Source organism: Schistocerca nitens, chromosome 9, assembly GCF_023898315.1.
Source record: "Schistocerca nitens isolate TAMUIC-IGC-003100 chromosome 9, iqSchNite1.1, whole genome shotgun sequence".
Taxonomy (NCBI): Eukaryota; Metazoa; Arthropoda; class Insecta; order Orthoptera; family Acrididae; genus Schistocerca; species Schistocerca nitens.
Window position 1 is genome coordinate 113,818,888 of NC_064622.1, and position 24,017 is coordinate 113,842,904.

Here is a 24,017-nt window from a genome sequence, read left to right on the forward strand (position 1 = left end):
TGCATTTATGCAGACTGAAGTGACAAATGAATATTTGTATAAAGGCTGGGATTTGAACCCAGGTCTCCCTGCTCGCTAGGCAGATGTGCAAACCACTCTACCAATCTGGCACAGTGGCTATACACAACTGCATGGGCTACCCTAGCATTCCCCCTCCTCAGTCAAAATTCTCATTCATGCCTCAGTCCACTTGGTTCCCTGTAAACTCAAACAACATTTTCGTTCTTCGCTTCAGTTTGCATATTTATCATAAATGCTTGAGACTCAGAAAGGTCTCTGGAACCAACAGTTCATTTAATTCTCCATATGTTCTCTATGTCCTGCCTCCGAGAAGCTTTATGCCGTTGTTTTTAGGGTAGGTGATTTTTGAAGCTCAGGATATGACGTCACTGAGCTCTCATATCATTGCAGCATTGTTATGATTGAGATCAGGATTAAGTAGTATTTACTCTTATACAGATGAACACTTTAAACCCTTAGTCTGCAAATTTTTCTTGCTTGCACATACCTAAAACCAACACAGTCGGTAATGGCATAACTGTTTCCCACCCCCGTCTCCTCCCACCATCCTATAATGCACATGACTTTCAGCATGGAAGGATAGACTTTTTATACACACACACACACACACACACACACACACACACACACACACAGAGAGAGAGAGAGAGAGAGAGAGAGAGAGAGAGAGAGAGCCAGCACTTTGTAGATGGTTCAGATAGTTAATGATGGACATACGCTGTCAACATACTAGCAAGGTTCCCCTGTGATGGAAATTCAAACATTCATTCTTTTTTCGTGTTCCGTGTTTCCCATAATGAAGAAGAAACTGAATGGATTTGTAATAAGACAAGGTATATATTAACAAAGTGGAACAGTGTAAGAAACAGATTTCATAATGAAACACAAACTGTTATAAACTATTTGTGATTACTCAAGCCAAATTTAAATAGTGAAATTAACAGGATGTTCAGTCTTCTGTTGAGCTTTGGTGTCTCAGTGCTGGGCTACTGCTGCTGCCACCTACATTTTTATTTTTTTTTATTTTTGTATCCATACATTTAACTGTTTCTTATATTAATATTTCAAATCAGTCTAATCAAATCAAGGTACATAAAATGTTCTCTTGTAAGACTGACATGCTGCATTATTTTTTCAATAATTTTCACTTTTTTATGGAAGAATTATCTACTGTGGATACTTATTATTTGCATGAAAGAATTATCTACTGTGGATATTTATTATTTGTATGGAAGAATTATCTACTGTGTCATGGCCTGACACCATAAATATAATAACAACAACACAGATTCGTGACATGTACAAGACAAATGATGAGCACAGACTGACTGGGGCCAGGTACAGATTATGTTGTGCATATAGGCTGCTGGTCAGAGCTGGAGCATGATGGTATAAAGAGCATTTGCCTGCCAGGTGCTGCTTCCTCTCGGCTGCAGGTGATCGAGGCACTGGACAGTGATCGGTGACCTCTGTGGGGGCACGGAGCAGCCGAACAGTGCACTACTCAACCAGTGTGATGCTCGTCGTCGTAGGGGTGGTGAAGGTGTGCTTGGGAGGAAGAGTGACCAGATACCTGTTCCTCCAGTAGGTACTGATGGTGACACATCCATAGTGTTGGAAGCTGCTGTCCTGGGTGTGCATAATTACGGGTCCCCCGCGGTCTCCTAAACCAGGGCAGCAGTGGAGTGACCCTGGAGGCATGGTTTAGGTGACAGCTGGGTGCTGTAAACTCGCCAGCCGCGGTATGCAGTGGGAGGGTAGGTGGCATCAGAAGGAAGTGACAGATGCCCACATCAGTGCAGAAGGTGCCCTTGTCAATGTGGGAGGTGCCTGTGCCAGTGCAGAAGGTGTCTGGATCAGTATGGGAGGCACCTGTGTCTCTGCAGGAGGTGCTTGCACAGGGTAAGAGATGCCTGCGGAGGTGCAGGAAGTGCCTGCAGCAAGGTAGGAGGCACCAACAGTGCCTGCATAGGTGCAGGAGGCACCTGTGCAGGTGCCGGGGGCATCTGGAGATGCTCGCATCAGTACAGGATGTGTCAAGTGGCCAAGCTGCATCGTCTGCACGGAGGTGGATGCCTGTCGAGAGGGTGGGTAGCTGTGGCTGTAGTGGTGTACTGCCATAGTGAACTGTGATACTGGTGGGTGCCATTGCTGAAGCAAAAATTGATTGTAAAGATATGAGGTAAATAACTACTGTAGAAGGGAGTCCTTCGACAGGAAAATGGAGGCCAGTGCTGCAACAGTCGCATCAGCTGTGGGAGGTAAGTAAAAAATGACATAAGGAAACTCGGAAAAGGCATCAATGACCAACGACCAAAAGGTGACTAAAAAGTGTCCAGCAACATTGTATCAGTCCCTTCCCAAGGTAGCATAGGTGCTGGCCAAGGCAAAAAAAACAGTGCGCAGTGCCACCTGTTCGTGTGGCAAGTTGCGACAGAAGTGTTCATTTCATAATCGATGTGTTTAAGTGCTGGTTCTTTAGGTACTGGAGGTGTAATCCTGGAGCTAGCAATGGTGAAAGCATCAATAGTGTATCGTGCTCCTGTGGCAAATGGAAGACACAACAATTCTTCCTTTGCAAACAATGGGTCTATACCCAAAGGGCAGCTGAGATAACATGGTGTACTGCAACATAGGGTGGAAAGACAAAGTGTATGTCACAGTAACAAAAAATTCAAAAGCAACAAAGTGACAAACAAATTCTCAGTACAAAGATCATTAACAACTACATAAGTGCAGAGACACTGTAGATTTGTAAACTGTAGCATCGATAAATTAATCAGGAATTTGATGTTATTGTAGCTTACCAGACAGCATTTTTCAGGAGGCAACGGTTGGAAGCCCAGCCATGCATATGTTTGAGGGTTGAGGAGCAGAACAGCTGCTTCAGTGTCCATATGCAGTTCTCATGTTGCACAAAGGACGGTTCCAGGTGGAAATGCTGCTTGGTGCCCATGGTGTTGTTGCCAATGGAGTTGTTTGTTGCAGTGAGGTTTCCTGGTGAACTGCCGTGACTTCCTCTTTACGTGGCAGGCTTGTTGTGCGCTGATGTGGTTCACGGACGACAATGAACCCCCCCCCCCCCCCTCCACACTGCTTTGATTTGAAAGCACAGAAAATGGCAGTCAAAAAGAAAGGAAGATTGGTTTAACTGTGTGTCTGTCTTTGCAGAGATGGCTGTGGGACTCGGCTATTCGCTACAAGATGTCAAATCAAACTCCTTTCAGCTGTCTAATGTCCAAACTGTTATTTTATTTGGCTACCAGTTTCGGCGATTTACTATGCCATCTTCAGGCCCTGACTGATGTTTAGGAAGATTCCAACCTCGGTTCGGGCCAAAATAGGGATCAGCATTCAAATAATTGTACGTGTAGATTTCTGCTTGATACAGTGATCAGTTCAACTATTGTCTGCTGAGTTGGCAGGTGATGATTGAAGTGATATCTGTATCAGGCAGAAGTCTACAGATACCAGTGTTTGAATGCTGACCCCTATTTTAACCGGAACCGAGGTTGGAATCTTCCTACACTTCGTTCAAGGGCTTGAAGATGGCATAGTAAATTGCCAAAACCAGTAGCCAAATAAAATAACAGTTTGGAAATTAGATGGCTGGAAGGTGTTTGGTTTGACGTCCTGATTGGTTTAACATCCCATGACATCGAGGTCAAATGGAGCACAAGGTTGGATTGTGTCAAGAATGGGGAGGAAATGGGCTGTGCCCTTTCAAAGGAACCATCTGGGCATTTGCATGGAGCAATTTAGGGAAATCATGGAAAACCTAAATCTGGATGACCGGCTGTAGGTTTGAACTGTTCTCTTCCCACATGGAAGTCAAGTGTGCTATCCACTGCACCACCTTGCTCAGTAACTGTGGTCAAGGACAGATCTCAATACTAAAGGGTGCACTGACAAACCACTTCATTGAGCACTAGGCGGAGGATCACATCTGTAACTACAGGGGCAGCATAGGACATGGGAGAGGTCGTAGGCAGAAACATTTCAGAGGCTGATGTGGCTGCTTATGGTACTAGGAAAAATTTGACGCGAACGGCAAGAGCATGGACACATGAGCGATGATAAAAAGACAACCGAAGACCCAAGATGGCAAAGGTGAGTGAAGCTGGTCCTGAAGTGGGGGCTAACAAACAGAACAACTAAGAGAGGGAGGCCTTCCTTGAAAAGGAGGCTAAATAAGATAGCAGGAAAAACATGTGAGGAGGAATCATAGACAAAAGAAAACCTCACAAGTGTTCATATTCATTACCCAAAATATGATGAAGTACTGGCTGAGCCATGAGCAGAAGCTCGCTGAACTGCTGCAGAGTCATCGGATGGTTTGAAACAGTGGTAGTACACCGAGAGGCAGTGGAACCTGTAGTGTCAACATAGCCATGAGGTGGTCTAAGATGGCCGGAAGAAGTTGCTATTACTGTAGAAGAGATCAAAGTACCACATCCCTGGAGAAGTACGTGGAAAAAACAGTCACCCCAGCTGCGCACATGAAAGTTCCAAAGTTGAGCACACAATAGTTCTGTAGTGGAGCACATGGAAGTTCTACCCATTGCTACCTGTGTTCTGACTCCAAACATAATAAAGACGTGATCTTGAGAAACCACCCTCTGTGAGTCTGCGGGTTAGAATAGGCCCGAGGTATTCCTGCCTGTTGTAAGAGGTAAATAAAAGGAGTCTCATGTTTCGGCCTTTATGTGATGGTCCCCTGTAGGGTTTGACCTCCATTCTTCAAATTTTTCCAAAGAGAGAGCCAACTGGGGAAGGGCACCTTACATGGTGCATTGTGTCCATCATGCACTGAGACCTCTCGCATCTTTTGTCGACATGGATCTGCACTTCTGCCCGTTCTCCAGCTGTTGGGCAAGGTCACCCTCCTGGGTGCATTTTCCTCCATCCACTGTGCAGTATCGTTTTCTGCACTGACATTCATAATAGACTTCGTTGCATCTGATATCCAGCATGGTAGCCAGTTCGTTGTGGTGGGGCCGCCATGTACCCTGTTGTTTGTAGCCCCCTGACAACACAGGGATCGCTCTGCTCATGCCTTCATCGTTAACTCCCCACGTATACCATTGAGCAGATGCTCATCTCCCTGGGGCATCGGGACTCCTGGCAATGGCCATCCTGCCAGGTGGCCTTTGCTGAGGCTGGGTGGCGCTCCTGGGGAGGCCCTCTGGTCGGAGTGGGTGGCATTAGGGCGGATGACACGCCATGAAGCGTACTAAGTCATCACTTACTGGTGGTCAAACACCAAAAGTCTCTAATCGTTCATGGGCTCAATTTAATGCACAGATGTATGACCCCAAATCGTTCCCTCCCTGGCCACACCATGGGAGGAACACTAAGTTGAGGATGGCAGCACATCTTATTCGCCCTGGTACCTTGTATGTTCGAGAGCTGATGGGGAATCTTTCATGACAATGAAGCCTCAGTTTTATGTTGAGCATTTAGAGGACAAGTTTGGGGAGGTGGAGGGATTGTCCAAAATGCGATCTGCGTCAGTGTTGATCAAAACAGCATCGTCTGCCCAGTCACGGGCACTACTCGCCTGTGACAAGCTGGGGGTGTTTGCGTTTCCATCACACCCCATATTAGCTTAAATATGGTCCAGGGTATTATATTTCTCAGGGATCTTCTTTTGCAGTCTGATGACAAGCTGCATGCCAATTTAGAGCGACAAGGAGTTCATTTCGTCTGGCGTACCCACAGGGGTCCAAAGGATAATCAGATAGCTACCAGTGCCTTCATCTTGGCCTTCGAGGGTGACACATTACTTGAGAAGGTCAAGGTGGTGGTATACCAGTGTGATGTCAAGCCATATATCCCTCTCCCGTTGCGGTCCTTTAAGTGCTGGAAGTTCGGGCGTATGTCTTCCCTCTGTAACTTCCAGCGTCACACGCTGTAACTGTGGATGTCCATCACAACCAAATACTTCATGTGCCTCGCCTCCCATCTGTGTCAACTGTGGAGAGCACCATTCCCCTTGCTCACCAGACTACAGGATTCTCCAGAAGGAATGTAAAATCGTGGAATACAAGACCCTGGACCGACTGACCTACACTGAAGCTAAGAGGAAATTTGAACGCCTACACCTTGTAGATTAAAACTGAAGAAACTGCAAAAAGGTGGGAATTTAAGGAGATGGGACCTGGATAAACTGAAAGAACCAGAGGTTGTGCAGAGTTTCAGGGAGAGCATAAGGGAACAATTGACAGGAATGGGGGAAAGAAATACAGTAGAAGAAGAATGGGTAGCTCTGAGGGATGACGTAGTGAAGGCAGCAGAAGATCAAGTAGGTAAAAAGACAAGGGCTAGTAGAAATCCTTGGGTAACAGAAGAAATATTGAATTTAATTGATGAAATGAGAAAATATAAACTCGCAGTAAATGAAGCAGGCAGAAAGGAATACAAACGTCTCAAAAATGAGATCGATAGGAAGTGCAAAATGGCTAAGCAGGGATGGCTAGAGGACAAATGTAAGGATATAGAGGCTTATCTCACTAGGGGTAAGATAGATACTGCCTACAGGAAAATTAACGAGACCTTTGGAGAAAAGAGAACCACTTGTATGAATATCAAGAGCTCAGATGGAAACCCCGTTCTAAGCAAAGAAGGGAAAGCAGAAAGGTGGAAGGAGTATATAGAGGGTCTATACAAGGGCGATGTACTTGAGGACAATATTATGGAAATGGAAGAGGATGTAGATGAAGAGGAAATGGGAGATATGATACTGCGTGAAGAGTTTGACAGAGCACTGAAAGACCTGAGTTGAAACAAGACCCCGGGAGTAGACAACATTCCATTAGAACTACTGACGGCCTTGGGAGAGCCAGTCCTGACAAAACTCTACCATCTGGTGAGCAAGATGTATGAGACAGGCGAAATACCCTCAGACTTCAAGAAGAATATAATAATTCCAATCCCAAAGAAAGCAGGTGTTGACAGATGTGAAAATTACCGAACTAATAAGGCACAGCTCCAAAATACTAACGCGAATTCTTTACAGATGAATGGAAAAACTGGTAGAAGCCGATCTTAGGGAAGATCAGTTTGGATTCCGCAGAAATGTCGGAACACGTGAGGCAGTACTGACCCTACGACTTATCTTAGAAAATAGATGAAGGAAAGGCAAGCCTATGTTTCTAGCATTTGTAGACTTAGAGAAAGCTTTTGACAATGTTGACTGGAATACTCTCTTTCAAATTCTAAAGATGGCAGGGTTAAAATACAGGGAGCGAAAGGCTATTTACAATTTGTACAGAAACCAGATGGCAGTTATAAGAGTCGGGGGACATGAAAGGGGAGCAGTGGTTGGGAAGGGAGTGAGACAGGGTTGTAGTCTCTCCCCGATGTTATTCAATCTCTATATTGAGCAAGCAGTAAAGGAAACAAAAGAAAAGTTCGGAGTAGGTATTAAAATCCATGGAGAAGAAATAAAAATGTTGAGGTTCGCCGATGACATTGTAATTCTGTCAGACAGCAAAGGACTTGGAAGAGCAGTTGAACGGAATGAACAGTGTCTTGAAAGGAGGATATAAGATGAACATCAACAAAAGCAAAACGAGGATAATGGAATGTAGTCGAATTAAGTCGGGCGATGCTGAGGGAATTGGATTAGGAAATGAGACACTTAAAGTAGTAAAGGAGTTTTGCTATTTGGGGAGCAAAATAACTGATGATGGTCGAAGTAGAGAGGATATAAAATGTAGACTGGCAAAGGAAAGCATTTCTGAAGAAGAAAAATTTGTTAACATCGAGTATAGATTTAAGTGTCAGGAAGTCATTTCGGAAAGTATTTGTATGGAGTGTAGCCATATATGGAAGTGAAACATGGATGATAAATAGTTGGGACAAGAAGAGAATAGAAGCTTTTGAAATGTGGTGCTACAGAAGAATGCCAAAGTTTAGATGGGTAGATCACATAACTAATGAGGAGGTTTTGAATAGAATTGGGGAAAAGAGGAGTTCGTGGCACAATTTGACAAGAATAAGGGACCGGTTGGTAGGACATGTTCTGAGGTATGAAGGGAGCACAAATTTAGCATTGGAGGGCAGCGTGGAGGGTAAAAATTGTAGAGGGAGGCCAAGAGATGAATACACTGAGCAGATTCAGAAGAACGTAGGTTGCAGTAAGTACTGGGAGATGAAGGAGCTTGCACAGGATAGAGTAGCATGAAGAGCTGCATCAAACCAGTCTCAGGACTGAAGATGACAACAACAACAACAACACCTTGTAGGTATGATGTCGTCTTAGGCTGCTGCTACAACAGTTCTATCCCCATCAGTTCCGCCAACTCCAGTCACCTTTCAGAGTCAGAAGACTTCACCTGCCCCTGCTCCCGCACCACCTACCTTGGGAGCACTTCCTCCCCCCCCCCCCTCCCCCTAACCATCAGGGACACCAGTCCCCACTTCTCAGCCGGAGAACCATAAGTCTTCTTCGGCTCCTCTAGCTAGGAAGGGGTGTCTTGGGTCACTCCCCTCCCAGGCTTCTACTAGTGGGAAAGATGACACCGACCAGTGGCTGAAGTGCCCAAAAGCAGCTGGTCATAGGGCTTCACGATCATCGTCAGTCCCAGAGACTGAATCAGTGAAGCCCTCCCAGCCAAAGAAACCCAAGGAGCAGCGAGAGAAATCCAAGAAGAAGACCCCCAAGACCAAGGGAATTGCGGTGGCACCCACACCACTGCTACCTGCAAGCTCTGCATCTGGGGATGAGTTGAAGATTCTGGTGTCCGCTGAGGACCTAGATCTCGCTGGAACCTCAGACACAATGGATATAGACTACTCAGGAAATAAGTTGGTGGCAACAGGTGACCCTGAGGCGTAAACTGCCTCATTGAATGTTCCATGCCTTCCCAGCCTCCCGATCATGTCATCCTCCAGTTGTGGCAGTTTTTTCCACCACCTGGCTGAGCTATGGCAACTGTTAAACTTTACACCTGCTTTCTGCATTACCCTGTGACAGAAAATGCAATCCTTTGTTCTTTAGGGTGCCCCCCGGCGAAAGTCAGTACCTTGGTGGTCGCCGGAAGTTGCTGAGGCAATTAAAGAGCGTCGCCGAGCTCTTCAGCGAGATATGCAGCACCCTTCCTTAGAGCACCTAATAGCCTTTAAACGGCTCCTTGCCTGTTCTTGCCGGCTTATAAAAAGGTGGAAACAGGTGTGTTGGGAGATATAAGTCTGGACGAAGATCAGACGTGTTTTTGGGTACCAGCCCCCAACAGGTGTCCCTGGCATTAACATCAATGGTGTGTTATCTACCGACGCGAATGCGATTGTCGAGCACTTTGCTGAGCACTAAGCTCAAGCCTCTGTGTCGAATTAACCCCCAGCCTTACGCACCCTTAAACAGTGGACGGAAAGGAAAGTCCTCTTCTTCACTACATGCCACAGTGAACCCTATAATGCCCCATTTACAGCGTGGGAGCTCCACAGCACCCTTGCACATTACCCCGACACCGCTCCTGGGCCGGATTGGATCCACAGTCAGATGATTAAATATCTCTTGTCCGACTACAAGCGACATCTCCTCATTCTATTCAACCAGATCTGGTGCGATGGCGTCTTTCCATCACAATGGCGAGAGAGCACCATCAAACCTGTGCTCAAACCCGGTAAAAACCCACTTGACATGGATAGCTATCGGCCCATCAGCCTCACCAATGTTCTTTGTAAGCTGCTGGAACATATGGTGTGTCGGCAGGTGGGTTTGGTCCTGGAGTTACGTGGACTACTGGCTCCATGCCAGGGCAGTTTCCACTTGGGTCACTGTAACGCTGATAACCTTGTATCCCTCGAGTCTGCCATCCGAACAGCCTTTTCCAGACGCCAAAACTTTGTAGCCGTCTTTTTTTATTTACAAAAAGCGTATGACACCATCTGGCGACATCATGTCCTTGCCACATTATACAAGTGGGGTCTGCGAGGCAAATTTCCTGTCACTTTATACTTTCCGTGTCCAAGTTGGTGCCTTCCATAGTTCCCCCCATATCCAGGAGAATGGGGTCCCGCAGGGCTCTGTATTGAGTGTATCTCTATGTTTAGTGGCCATTAACAGTCTAGCAGCAGCTATAGTGCTGTCCGTTTCACTTCTCGATATGCAGATGACTTCTGCATTTCGTACTGCTCCATCAGCGCTGCTGAGCAGCACCTACAGGCAGCCATCCACAAGGCGCAGTCATGGGCTCTAGCCCACTGTTTCCAGTGTTCAGCTGCAAAGTCGTGTGTTATGCACTTCTGTCGGCATCATACCATTCATCCGGAACCAGAACTTTGCAGTAATGACAATCCACTCACTGTAGTGGAGACGTATCAATTCTTAGGACTGGTTTTCGATGCCTGATTGACTTTGCTTCCTCACCTTCATCAGCTTAAGTGGAAGTGCTGTCAGCACCTCAATGCCCTCAGCTGCCTGAGCAACACCAAATGGGGTGCAGATCGCTCTATGCTGCTGCAGCTCTACACAGAGCCCTTGTTCGATCCCACCTTGACTATGGGAGTCTGGTTTATGGTTCGACGGTACCCTCAGTATTGTGTTTACTCGACCCAGAGCACCACTGTGGTGTTCGCCTAGCGACAGGAGCTTTTAGAACGAGTCCGGTGACCAGTGTCCTGGTGGAGGCCAGAGTCCCTCCATTGCAGATCCAATGTGCACAACTGCTCGCTAGTTATGTTGCACACATTGGTAGTTCTCGTGAGCATCCAAATTACCACCTCCTTTTTCCACCAACGGCAGTCCATCTCCCAGGTCAGGGCCAACAATTGCGGCTCACGTGTGATCCCTTCTGTCTGAACTGGAGTCCTTCCCTTTACCACCTCTGCTTGAGGTCCATTCACGTACACCTCCACGGTGTACACCTCGGCCGAAGCTTCATCTGGACCTTTTGCATGGCCCTAAGGGCTCCGTTTACCCCACCGCTCTCCTGTGTCACTTCCTCTCGATTCTTGACGTGTTCCGGTGCTCTGAAGTTGTTTACACCGATGGCTTGACGGCTGATGGTAATGTTGGCTTCGCCTATGTCCACAGAGGCTATATTGAACAGCATTCCTTGCCCGCTAGTTGCAGTGTATTCACTGCAGAGTTTGTGGCCATACACTCTATCAACCTGTGCTACCAACGCCATCCTTTGGTAGCGACCATCCAGGACTCCATCTCTGCCCTGGAACGGTCCAGTTGTTCAGTGATGTTTGTGTGGCCCCAGGACACGTCGGAATCCCAAGCAATGAACTTGCTGACAGGCTGGCCAAACAGGCTGCCGAGAAACCGCTTCTGGAGGTGGACATCTCTGAAACTGACCTGCGTTCTGTCTTACGCTGCAATGTTTTTCGGCTTTGGGAGATGGAGTGGCATAACAATATGCACAACAAACAGCGTGTCATTAAGAAGACTATGAATGTGTGAAAGTCTTCCCTCGGGCTTTTCGCAGATAATCTGTTGTCCTTTGTCGGCTCCATATGGTTACCTCCTCTGTTACGAGGACCCACCTCAGTGACGCTGTGGCTCACAAATGATGGTCGTCCACCTCTTGCTGCATTGCCCACTTTCACCCTAGTGCTTTTAGGGTGGAGGTTTTAATGTGTTGCAGAGTGGCTGGCTTCTTCTCTTTATTCTCATGGTCAGACAGTCATGGTAATCTGCGTTCTTCTTTTAATTGCTTCTACCTATTTCTTGCGTCTCTGTCTGGTTTTCTTGTCCCCTTTTTTTTTATTTGTAGTGCTTGTTGCCCTTCTGTCATTCTTCTGATTTTTCCTTTCTTCCAGCTTTGTTTTGTGTGTCTCGATTCTTTTACTCCCATCCTTGTGGAATTATTTTAATCGGAACGAGGGATCAATGAATGGCCTAGCAATTTGGTCTCCCCCCCCCCTTTTTTTTTTAAACCAACCAACTATGAGAAACCACAACATGACAGTGTGAACATAAGTAATACAATGAGCATACCTGTAAGTGACAGGTACAAGATTAGTGATGACTACAGACTACATGATGGAAATTGTTGATGCATACAGACTGCCGGCTGGAGCCTTGTGCACAGCACTGTAAAGAGCATTTGCGAGCCAGGGGCCACTGGTTCTTGACTGCAGGCGATTGAGCTGCAGGGCCACAATCGGCGGTCCCTGGTGGTGGCAGCACTATGGAAACTGTGTGATGTGTACTTTGGAGGGGGTGGCAGAGGTGTAGTAATATGTGGATTACTGCATGTAATGTGACATTTAAAAGATAAAACAGTGGTAGTATAAAAGTAAAACAGCATGATGTAGTTCATGCCTGTTATTGTGGAACACAGCATTGACAAGATGAGAATTCATTATTCTGCTGACAAGCTGTACACAGCACAGTCTTATATCATACCAGTATTATTAATTTTCATTTTTTATTCCAAACAGTGGAAAATCCAAGAAGGAATGTACCAATATTACGAAAAGGATAGTTGTTACTCACCATATACTGTAGGCACTGAGTTGCAGATGGGCACTACAAAAGGACTGTCACAATATAAGTTTTCGGCCAACAATGCCTTTGTCAAAAATAGATGACACACACACACACACACACACACGACTGCAGTCTCTGGTAGCTGAAGCCACACTGCCATCAGCTGCCAGAGACTGCAATCATGTGTGTATGAGTGTGTGAGAGTTGCGTTTGTGTGTGTGTGTGTGTGTGTGTGTGTGTGTGTGTGTGTGTGTGTGTTTTATTTTTGACAAGCACCTTATTGGCCAAAAGCTTATATTGTGACAGTGCCTACTGCGACTCATCATCTTTTTTATTCCATTTGCATGTTGGGTGTAGGGAAATAAAGACTGTGTACATCCCTCTGTGGTTGCCCTAATTTCTCTCACCTTTTTCTTGTGCTCTCTAATAGAGGTGTGTGATTGTGGTAGCATAATGGTCATTCAGTCTGTTAAAGCAGATTCTCTAAATTTACCCTGCAAGAACATCATCATGTTTCTTCCAAGGATTTCCCTTTCAGTTCCCCAAGCATTTATATTAAACCTTCATATAGGCCATACCAAACTATTACAATCTTGGCAGCACGTCTGCCAATTCATTTGATGTTTGTTGTCATACCTGTTTGATAAATATACCAAACACTTGGACAATACTGTAGAACACTTTAGTATCTCATATGCAGTTTTCTTTACAAGTGTATTGCATTTTTCGAAAACCATTCCAACAAATCTGTCTTCCATTTGCTTTCCCTAACATTGATTGTATATTATGGTCCCTTTCCATGTCGCTTCAGAGTATTGCCACTAAATACTTTTACACAATGGGAATGCTTATGATGTTCTACACTAACTTTGTAATCAGATACTGTGGGGATCCTCCTCTTTATTGCAGACATAATATTACATTTATTTAAATTGAAATCGAGCTGTGATTAAAGTTTTGTCAGATCATTCTGCAGCTCCTTCTTGTCATTTGAAAGTTAACACTTTTCTGAATACAACAGTATCATCAGCAAACAATTCCATAGTGCTGCTGATCCTGTGTTATAAATAGTTTACGTGTGGTGGAAACATGAGAGACCTTATTATCATTTATGTATAGTGAAAGCTGTTGTGACTCGCCGATCATTCAAAGCACCGCAGCGCAATTATGCGTGTCCTCTACATGCGGCGCTGTCTGCCAGCCATGCAGCAGCTGCGCCACCTAAACGGCCAGCCGAGCAGCGGCCGCTAGACTGGGACTCAGTGCTCATTCGAATGCTAACTTGTACACATGTCTTGCTTGTCAACTTACTCTGTGACTTATATGTGTTGTGTCGTTCTGAACTATATTTGTTAAACTTGACGTTATAACAATTGGCGACGAGGTAGTGGATTTTTCCTTTTCACCGTTGACCCACAGGATTCCATGGCTACTGTCAAGCAACTATTGCAAAATCTCCTTGAACAACAAATGCTTCTAACAGCGGCGATTCGCGATTTCGTCGCGGCGTCAAATGTGGGGCATTTCTCGTCGTTGGCTGTACCTCCTTTTCCTCCTTACGACGAGACGGCGGAAGACTGGTCTGATTATGAAAAACGTCTTCGTCAGCACTTCTTGGCATTTCATGTCACGGACGAACAACCATGTAAGTCTCTGTTCCTTTCCTGGATTTCACCTCAAATGTATCGGTTGTTGTCGCAGTTGGCTCCTTTGAAGGATCCTGCATCTTTGTCCTTTGCTGAAATGTGCTCACTTCTGTCTGTCTATTTTCAAAAGCAAACACATATGGTAGCCTCTCGTGTTGCCTTTTATCGTTGTCAAAAACAGCCACGTCAATCCTATCGCGTTTGGGCTGCTGAACTTCACGGCCTCAGTCGAAAGTGTCAATTTGTTACTGATATTCACCAAGAATCCTATGCCGATTCCATGGTACGGGATGCTATTATCCGGTCAGCGCCCGACAAAGAAGTTCGGCAACGTGCCCTTCAGTTGGCGAATCTGACTCTAGATGAATTTCTCTCCATTGCGCAGTCTTTTGAAATTTCTCGCACCGCTGGGGCGCAAATAGAGGCATGGGGTGATGTCGGGGAAATACAATCTCTGTGCGCTGTTGACGACGCGTGCGGTGCGTCCCCGCCGGCCGACGTGGCCGCAGTGCGCTCCCACACGCAGCCTCGGCCTAGCCGTAGACAACCCGCTAAGAAACTGCAGCAAAACCCCTGGCAACTTCCTTCATGTCCGCAGTGTTTTACAAAACATTCACGCGAGGATTGTCCCCAACGTTGGGCTGTGTGTCACAATTGCAAAAAGAAAGGTCATGTGTCTTCCGTTTGCAAATCCGACCGCATACATGATGTTCATGAACATGACGCTGATTCTGATTCTGTGTTGTCTGTCAGTTGCACTTCTTCCCTGAGGGAAGTTATTCCTCACTGTCCAAATCCTTGGTCGAGATGTTCGCATGAAAGTGGATACCGGTTCTGCTGCCACTATAATTAATTCTCAGACGTATCTTCAGTTGGGTTCTCCACTCCTGTCACCTGTCACTCGGCAATTACGGACGTACAATAAACAGAAGATTTCTCTCTTGGGACAGTTTAATGCTGAGGTATCTTACAAATCCGTCGTTCGCACTGTTCCCATATTTGTGGTCGACCAGAGCAACGCAGAAAATATTTTTGGTTTTGATGCCTTTCGCGTTTTTGGGTTCTCCATAGATGACTCTGTCAATATTGTCTCTGATGCTATTCCTTATGCTCAACTGGATTCCTTGTCAATGACATTTTCGTCCCTTTTTTCTTCTGGGTTAGGCCGTGCAAATGACTTTGAAGCTCATATCACACTCAAACCCACTGCTCGGCCTAAGTTTTTTCGGGCTCAGCCCATTCCTGTGGCCCTTCGTGATCGGGTAAAATGGGAGTTGGATCGTCTCACTACTTCAGGGGTCTTGCTTCCTGTCACTTCCAGTGAGTGGTCCTCTCCTGTCGTTGTCGTTGCTAAGCCAAATGGTGATATTCGTCTCTGTGGCAATTTCAAAGCCACTGTAAATGCTCAATGCCTCATCGACACTTGCCCTATGCCCCGTCCTGAAGAACTGTTCACTAAACTTGCTGGAGGCCAGTATTTTTCTAAAATTGACCTGTCAGTAGCTTATCATCAACTTCCTCTCGACACTGCTTCCCGGCAGTTTCTGGTCCTTAACACGCCTTTCGGCCTCTATCAGTACCAACGCTTGCCATTCAGGGTTGCTAGCGCCCCTGCTCTCTTTCAGCGATTCTTGGAACAATTATTGCTCCCTGTCCCTGGGTGTATCAATTACATGGACGACATTGTTGTCACTGGCTCCACCACTGAAGAACACCTTCAAAATCTCCGCACACTTTTTCATGTCTTGCAGACTGCCGGTCTTAAGTGTAATCTTCAGAAATCACAATTTTTTCAGGCATCTATCACGTGCTTGGGGTTTTAACTCTCTCGGGATGGTATTCGTCCGCTTCAGCAAACTGTCGCTGCGCTCGATGCCCTTCCTCGCCCTACATCTGTTAAGGAACTGCAGGCCTTCTTGGGGAAAATAGCATACTATCACAAGTTTTTACCGTCTGCGGCTTCGGTGGCTCAGCCGTTGCATAAAAACGTGCCTTTTCACTGGTCCACGTCATGCGATGCGGCTTTCCAGAAATTGAAGACTGCTAAAACAGGCCCCTTGCCTGGCTACTTATCGACCTGGCCAACATCTTGTTCTTGCCACAGACGCCTCTCAATACGGGGTCGGTGCAGTCCTTGCGCACCGTTTTTCTGACAGTTCGGGCCAACCCATTGCTTATGCCTCCAAAACGCTCACGGATGCCCAACAAAAGTATTCTCAAATTGAAAAAGAAGCTTTGGCCATTATTTATGCTCTTCATAAGTTTGGTGTTTTTCTCTATGGCTCAAAATTTCATCTTGTTACAGATCACAAACCACTTGTTTCCTTGTTTCATCCATCAACGTCACTTCCCGACAAGGCTGCACACCGCCTCCAGCGTTGGGCTCTTTACTTGTCTCGTTTCAATTATGAGATTCATTTCGGGCCAACGGCTCAACATGCAAATACTGATGCTCTGTCTCGCCTTCCCATGGGTCCTGATCAGGCATTCGATAGGGGCAAACTTTTGTGTTTCCACCTGGATGTTGCCGAGCAGCGGGTTGTGGACGGGTTCCCCATCACTGGGGACAGGATGGCGGCTGCTACGAGTTCTGACCCTACCCTCTCCCGGGTTTTACACTGTATTCAGAAGGGTTGGCCAGATCGCCTGTCCGCTAAGACTTCTGATCCGTTGCGGAACTACTACGCTTTGCGCTACCGCCTCACGGCTAAGGATGGTGTTATCCTCCTCTCCACTGACAATGCTTCGCCGCGTGTCATGGTACCTGCGTCTTTGCGTGCTTCGGTCTTGCGCCTCCTTCACCAAGGGCACTGGGTTGTGTCTCGCACAAAATCTCTGGCGCGCCGTCATGTGTACTGGCCTGGCATCGACTCTGAAATAGCACACATGGTCGCTGCCTGCGGCCCTTGTGCATCACAGGCCGCTGCCCCGAAGTCATCTTTGTCACCGTGGCCTTCGCCTGAGAAGCCCTGGGAGTGCATTCATGCTGACTTGGCGGGACCCTTTTTAGGTACTTATTGGCTCCTCGTAATTAACGCCTACTCTAACTTTCCTTTCATTGTCCGTTGCACGTCGCCTACCACCGCGGCAACCACCAGTGCTCTCGCCCGCATTTTTTCTTTGGAAGGCCTCCCCTCTACTCTTGTTACTGATAATGGTCCGCAATTGCCTCTTCCGAATTTGCGGATTTTTGTGCTCGTCACGGCGTTATGCATGTCACGGCCCCGCCGTTCCATCCACAATCCAACGGTGAGGCTGAACGACTGGTCTGCACATTTAAGGCTCGGATGCGGAAACTTCTGACTTCTTCTGCTGCTGATGATGCGCTTCTCCAGTTCTGGTGTCTTACCGTTTCACCCCCATGGGCGACCACAGCCCGGCTGAGCTCTTACATGGCCGACAACCCCGCACGCTACTTCATCTTCTGCGGCCTCCCACCTCACGGCCGCGGGTGCCTTCCCTTGGCCGGTTCACCGCCGATGACCTCGTCTGGGTACGGGGATATGGCAGGCGGCCAAAATGTAGCCCGGGCCGCATCTTAAGACACCGTGGCAGACACCTATATGAAATCCAGACGGACATGGGTGTTGCAGTGCGTCATTCGGACCAGCTTCGGCCTCGTGTGCCAGCAACACCTGTTCCGAATGCCACTACACCACTTTTGGCCCTACCTGACGCTTGGGATCTTGGCATCTCTCAATACTCACAACGCAGCCCTCTCACCGTCAGCGCGATGCCAGCACAAGAACGGATGCTACCAGGAGACGTGCCCATGCAGGAACCGGATGACCATCCTCTGTCAGAGCAAATCTACTATCCTCCTCCTCCAGCGGACGCCGACACATCACAAATGTCTTCTGTCATATCAACCGGACTTGCCTCAACGGGCAGATTGGTGCAGGGGGCCCCAGCAGATTCGACCCCTACGTCTCCTGTCATCTCGACCCGTTATCATCGGGGACACTTCCATCCATACGGGAAGCCTCCTCCTCGAGACTTTACGCCGAGTCAAACAACGCCTATGGACGTTAGCCATCTCCAGGACACCTCCATCAAGACCAGTGCAACAATTTCAAAGGGGGAAAAATGTTGTGACTCACCGATCATTCAAAGCGCCGCCGCGCAATTACGTGCGTCCTCTACGTGCAGCGTTGTCTGCCAGCCATGCAGCAGCTGCGCCACCTAAGCGACCAGCCGAGCAGCGGCCGCTAGACTGGGACTCAGTGCTCATTTGAATGCTAACGTGTACACATGTCTTGCTTGTCAACTTACTCTGTGACTTATATGTGTTGTGTCGTTCTGAACTATATTTGTTAAACTTGACGTTATAACAAAAACATGAGAGGTGAACTTCTTTTGGGCACACCTGATGTTACTTTAGTTTGTGTAACACATTCATCACCCTATATAACATTCTGAGCTATATTAGTCAAATACTGCTTGAGCCAGTCACATATTTGTTTTGATAATCTATAATCGTAGCTATATTAGTAGTCAGCGATTGGTACAGTGTTGAACACCTTTTGGAAATCCAGGCAGATAGAATCTACCGTTTCAACTGCATCTGTTATTTGTGAGATGCCATGTATAAATAAAGCGAGCTCTGTTTCACACAAGTGCTTTTTCACAGATTCCTGCTGTTTTTTAGTGAAGCTTGCTTTCCTTTGGGAACATTATAATGCTTGAGTGTAGAATATGTTCTAAGATCTTGCAACAGACAGATGTTAGCAATATTGGTCTATAATTCTGTGTGTCTTTCTTTTACTCTTCTTGTAAACGTTGATGACCTGTCACGTGAGACTAATCTCTGCCCAAGTGTTTCCCTATAGTAAAGGAGCTATTCCATGACATATTCAACGGATTTTCAGTATTGGTAGTGCTAATATCAATACATGTCGTTTGTGAGCCTGTGAATGGTAAAACATTTGTATGGTAATATCCTTATGGGTTAATGCATTTCTAAATGCTGACTTTACCATTTCTGCTTTCTCTCTTTAGTTTCAGCATCAGACAGATCATGAGAAATTGAATGGAAGGTTTGGGCTCATTTGTTGATATTATGTATAACCGAAAGTACCGTGGATTTTATGATGTACCTTTTGCCACGATCTGACTGAAAATTATTGTGCACTTCATGTGTGGCCATTCTTACAGACACATAAGTTGCTGTTAACTTTTAAAGATCAGTTTTCCTGCAGTTGTTTTTATAGCGAGAGTGGAGCAGTCTCTGTTTTTGCAACATAATGTAAATAGTACCATTAAACCAGATTGGGTCTTTGCTGCCTTATGTTATTGTACTTGGAATGTGATAACTAGACTGTGGTTTATATCTGTCACCATTTACCTCAACTGTTCTGCATTTGCCAGATCTAAACTAAATGCTCTCATTGGTAATATGCTCATGAAGATTGAGTCTGTCTGCAACTAGAATATCTAATTATTTCTTTTGTGTATTATATCTTGGTGACTAGACTAGCGCCACCATTCATACTGCTTAGTACTTTCTCTTTGCTTATAACTTAGCCATTTTAAGCTCGGAAATAATTTTTGTAATGCTTTTAATATTAAACCCATTACTCATTTGTGGATACCAAGTGTTCTTTGACTCTAATGTCAGTTGTTTTCCATGAATAATTATTTTTTCCTATTATTATTCCAGCTGCAGATTTTCTTCTCCTTCTTATGGTTGTTATTATTATTGTTGTTGTTGCAAATGTGGATTTCTTTAATGTTAAAGAGTTTAACAATTTAAGAGAATATTTTGGCACAACCACAATTAAAATGTTGTTGTGACCGACATTATAAAAATGCCATTGAGTTGAAATATTCTCTTATATTTTTAAATAACATCCATGACGTGCCTTCCGTCTAGCCATGGATAAAATTAAAATTCCATATAAAGTTAACTATAATATGTGAATATAATAGAGGGAAACATTCCACGTCGGAAAATTATATATAAAAACAGATGATGTAACTTACCAAACGAAAGCACTGGCATGTTGATAGACACACAAACAAACACAAACATACACACAAAATTCAAGCTTTTGCAACCAACGGTTGCTTCATCAGGAAAGAGGGAAGGAGAGGGAAAGACGAAAGGATGTGGGTTTTAATGGAGAGGGTAAGGAGTCATTCCAATCCCGGGAGCGGAAAGACTTACCTTAGGGGGAAAAAAGGACAGGTATACACTCGCACGCACACACATATCCATCCACACGTACACAGACACAAGAAGTGTCTGCTTGTGTCTGTGTACGTGTGGATGGATATGTGTGTGTTTGCGAGTGTATACCTGTCCTTTTTTCCCCCTAAGGTAAGTCTTTCCGCTCTCGGGATTGGAATGACTCCTTACCCTCTCCCTTAAAACCCACATCCTTTCGTCTTTCCCTCTCCTTCCCTCTTTCCTGATGAAGCAACCGTTGGTTGCAAAAGCTTGAATTTTGTGTGTATGTTTGTGTTTGTTTGTGTGTGTATCAACATGCCAGCACTTTCGTTTGGTAAGTTACATCATCTTTGTTTTTAGATATAACTATAATATGTTATATATTCACATGTTGGTTGCAGTTTCTTCCTGAAATTATTTCAACCATTGATTTATGACATCACACATGAGTTATTACGTTTCTTATACCAAGTCCGTTATCCTGCAGGAATTAGATGCTTCACCACCCTCGGATGTATACTTATCACCTCGTGATAGACAAATTCTGGATTGGCACTTTGCTAATCTTGAGTTTGCAAATGCCACACCTCTGGACAAACTGTCTTTGAAACACTGGGATCAAGATGATGATTTTGAGTTTACTGGTAGCCATTTGACTGTGAGAAATGGATACTCATGTGTGCCAGTTGCTCTTAGCGAGGGTTTGGACATTAAACTGAAAACTGCGGTACGCCACGTAAGATATTCTAACACTGGAGTTGAGGTAAGACCAATAGACTAAAGAGTATAATGTAATATTTGCACTGTTTGACTGTAATAATAGGTGTACTAGCAGAAGTAGTAAAAAGAGGAGAAGTATCGACATAAGTATTGGGTTCTTATCAAAGTCCGGTACTTAAGATTTTGAGAGAAGAACTGTTTGCTAAGCATTTTTGAGCATTAAAAAAAACCTAAATTTTACATGAAACTAAAGAACTATTTTCAGTTTCATTAGTCAACATCTGTGTTTACTGATTATTAAGTAGAAGTACTTTTACTTAATGTGTAAACAAACAAATGAATGTTTTATTAGACATGACTGCGAATATAATTCACTGTGAGATGTAGCTTTCAGCACTGTCTATATTCTAGTAGCAGTGACGATAGTTTGTTGTCTTTTGAGAAACTTACTTGTTAAAAGATATGAACAGAAAGTTGTTTGGTGTAGTCATCCTTGCAGTAATGTCATAAGATTCATGAACTGACATAATATGTTAGATATCTACATGAGTAATACATCAAATGGTGATGCGTATAAATTTGTTTGTGAAGATTGTGTTCTTTACAGGCAGCCTCATAAGAGTGTGAAAAAGTTACATGTTTCCCTTTTGTAAAATTGTGTTCGCAAATACTCCAGTAAGGAAGCTTTCTTCACATTGTTGGTGTAAGGCATTAGTAAGGACCTGAAACTATAACATGTATTTTTGGTGAAACTAGCACTCTTTTGTATAAACATCCATTCATATTTATGTGGCCACTGCTTATGTTAGATGTCAATGTGCAATAACAATTCACAGATGGCAGGTGGCAGCACTAACAGTGGAATGTATGTAAAGCATGTATAGAGGTTGTGGAAACCAGAGCAGGCATTTTTTTAATGTGGAAATGCAGCGATGTATCTGATGTCCAAAAGGGCATTCTAATTAGCTTTCAGTCAAGGGTAGAAACAATCATGCTATCCAGTATGGGAACCAAGGCAACTGTGGTGCACTGTGTGCCGTAGATGACAGTTGCGAACAACAGCTGCAGAGGCATGTTGTTGTTGTTGTGGTCTTCAGTCCTGAGACTGGTTTGATGCAGCTCTCCATGCTACTCTATCCTGTGCAAGCTTCTTCATCTCCCAGTACCTACTGCAACCTACATCCTTCTGAATCTGCTTAGTGTATTGATCTCTTGGTCTCCCTCTACGATTTTTACCCTCCACGCTGCCCTCCAATGCTAAATTTGTGATCCCTTGATGCCTCATAACATGTCCTACCAACCGATCCCTTCTTCTAGTCAAGTTATGCCACAAACTTCTCTTCTCCCCAATCCTATTCAATACCTCCTCATTAGTTACGTGATCTACCCACCTTATCTTGAGCATTCTTCTGTAACACCACATTTCGAAAGCTTCTATTCTCTTCTTGTCCAAACTATTTATCGTCCATGTTTCACTTCCATACAAGGCTACACTCCATACAAATACTTTCAGAAACGACTTCCTGACACTTAAATCTATACTCAATGTTAACAAATTTCTCTTCTTCAGAAACGATTTCCTTGCCATTGCCAGTCTACATTTTATATCCTCTCTACTTCGACCATCATCAGTTATTTTACTCCCTAAATAGCAAAACTCCTTTACTACTTTAAGTGTCTCATTTCCTAATCTAATCCCCTCAGCATCACCCGATTTAATTTGGCTACATTCCATTATCCTCGTTTTGCTTTTGTTGATGTTCATCTTATATCCTCCTTTCAAGACACTGTCCATTCCGTTCAACTGCTCTTCCAAGTCCTTTGCTGTCTCTGACAGAATTACAATGTCATCGGCGAACCTCAAAGTTTTTACTTCTTCTCCATGAATTTTAATACCTACTCCGAATTTTTCTTTTGTTTCCTTTACTGCTTGCTCAATATACAGATTGAATAACATCGGGGAGAGGCTACAACCCTGTCTCGCTCCTTTCCCAACCACTGCTTCCCTTTCATGCCCCTCGACTCTTATAACTGCCATCTGGTTTCTGTACAAATTGTAAATAGCCTTTCGCTCCCTGTATTTTACCCCTGCTACCTTCAGAATTTGAAAGAGAGTGTTCCAGTTAACGTTGTCAAAAGCTTTCTCTAAGTCTACAAATGCTAGAAACGTAGGTTTCCCTTTTCTTAATCTTTCACCTAAGATAAGTCGTAAGGTTAGTATTGCCTCACGTGTTCCAACATTTCTACGGAATCCAAACTGATCTTCTCCGAGGTCCGCTTCTACCAGTTTTTCCATTCGTCTGTAAAGAATTCGCGTTAGTATTTTGCAGCTGTGACTTATTAAACTGATAGTTCGGTAATTTTCACATCTGTCAACACCTGCTTTCTTTGGTATTGGAATTATTATATTCTTCTTGAAGTCTGTGGGTATTTCGCCAGTCTCATACATCTTGCTCACCAGATGGTAGAGTTTTGTCATGACTGGCTCTCCCAAGGCCATCAGTAGTTCTAATGGAATGTTGTCTACTCCCGGGGCCTTGTTTCGACTCAGGTCTTTCAGTGCTCTGTCAAACTCTTCACGCAGTATCTTATCTCCCATTTCATCTTCATCTACATCCTCTTCCACTTCCATAATACTGTCCTCAAGTACATCGCCCTTGTATAAACCCTCTATATACTCCTTCCACCTTTCTGCCTTCCCTTCTTTGCTTAGAACTGGGTTGCCATCTGAGCTCTTGATATTCATACAAGTGGTTCTCTTCTCTCCAAAGGTCTCTTTAATTTTCCTGTAGGCAGTATCTATCTTACCCCTAGTGAGACAAGCCTCTACATCCTTACATTTGTCCTCTAGCCATCCCTGCTTAGCCATTTTGCACTTTCTGTCGATCTCATTTTTGAGACGTTTGTATTCCCTTTTGCCTGCTTCATTTACTGCATTTTTATATTTTCTCCTTTCATCAATTAAATTCAATATTTCTTCTGTTACCCAAGGATTTCTATTAGCCCTCGTCTT

At 44.9% G+C, this 24,017-nt stretch overlaps 1 protein-coding gene across 5 annotated transcripts in view; it reads left to right on the plus strand.

Moving 5' to 3' along the window:
• The window catches only part of LOC126203328 (lysine-specific histone demethylase 1A), a 100,386-nt gene that overhangs the window by 41,482 nt on the left and 34,887 nt on the right, over nucleotides 1-24,017 (plus strand). For all 5 annotated transcript variants that reach the window (XM_049937599.1, XM_049937598.1, XM_049937597.1 and 2 more), the window contains exon 8: nucleotides 20,772-21,047. In XM_049937599.1, coding sequence (XP_049793556.1) covers nucleotides 20,772-21,047 — 276 coding nt within the window. The remainder of the gene's footprint in view (nucleotides 1-20,771; nucleotides 21,048-24,017) is intronic.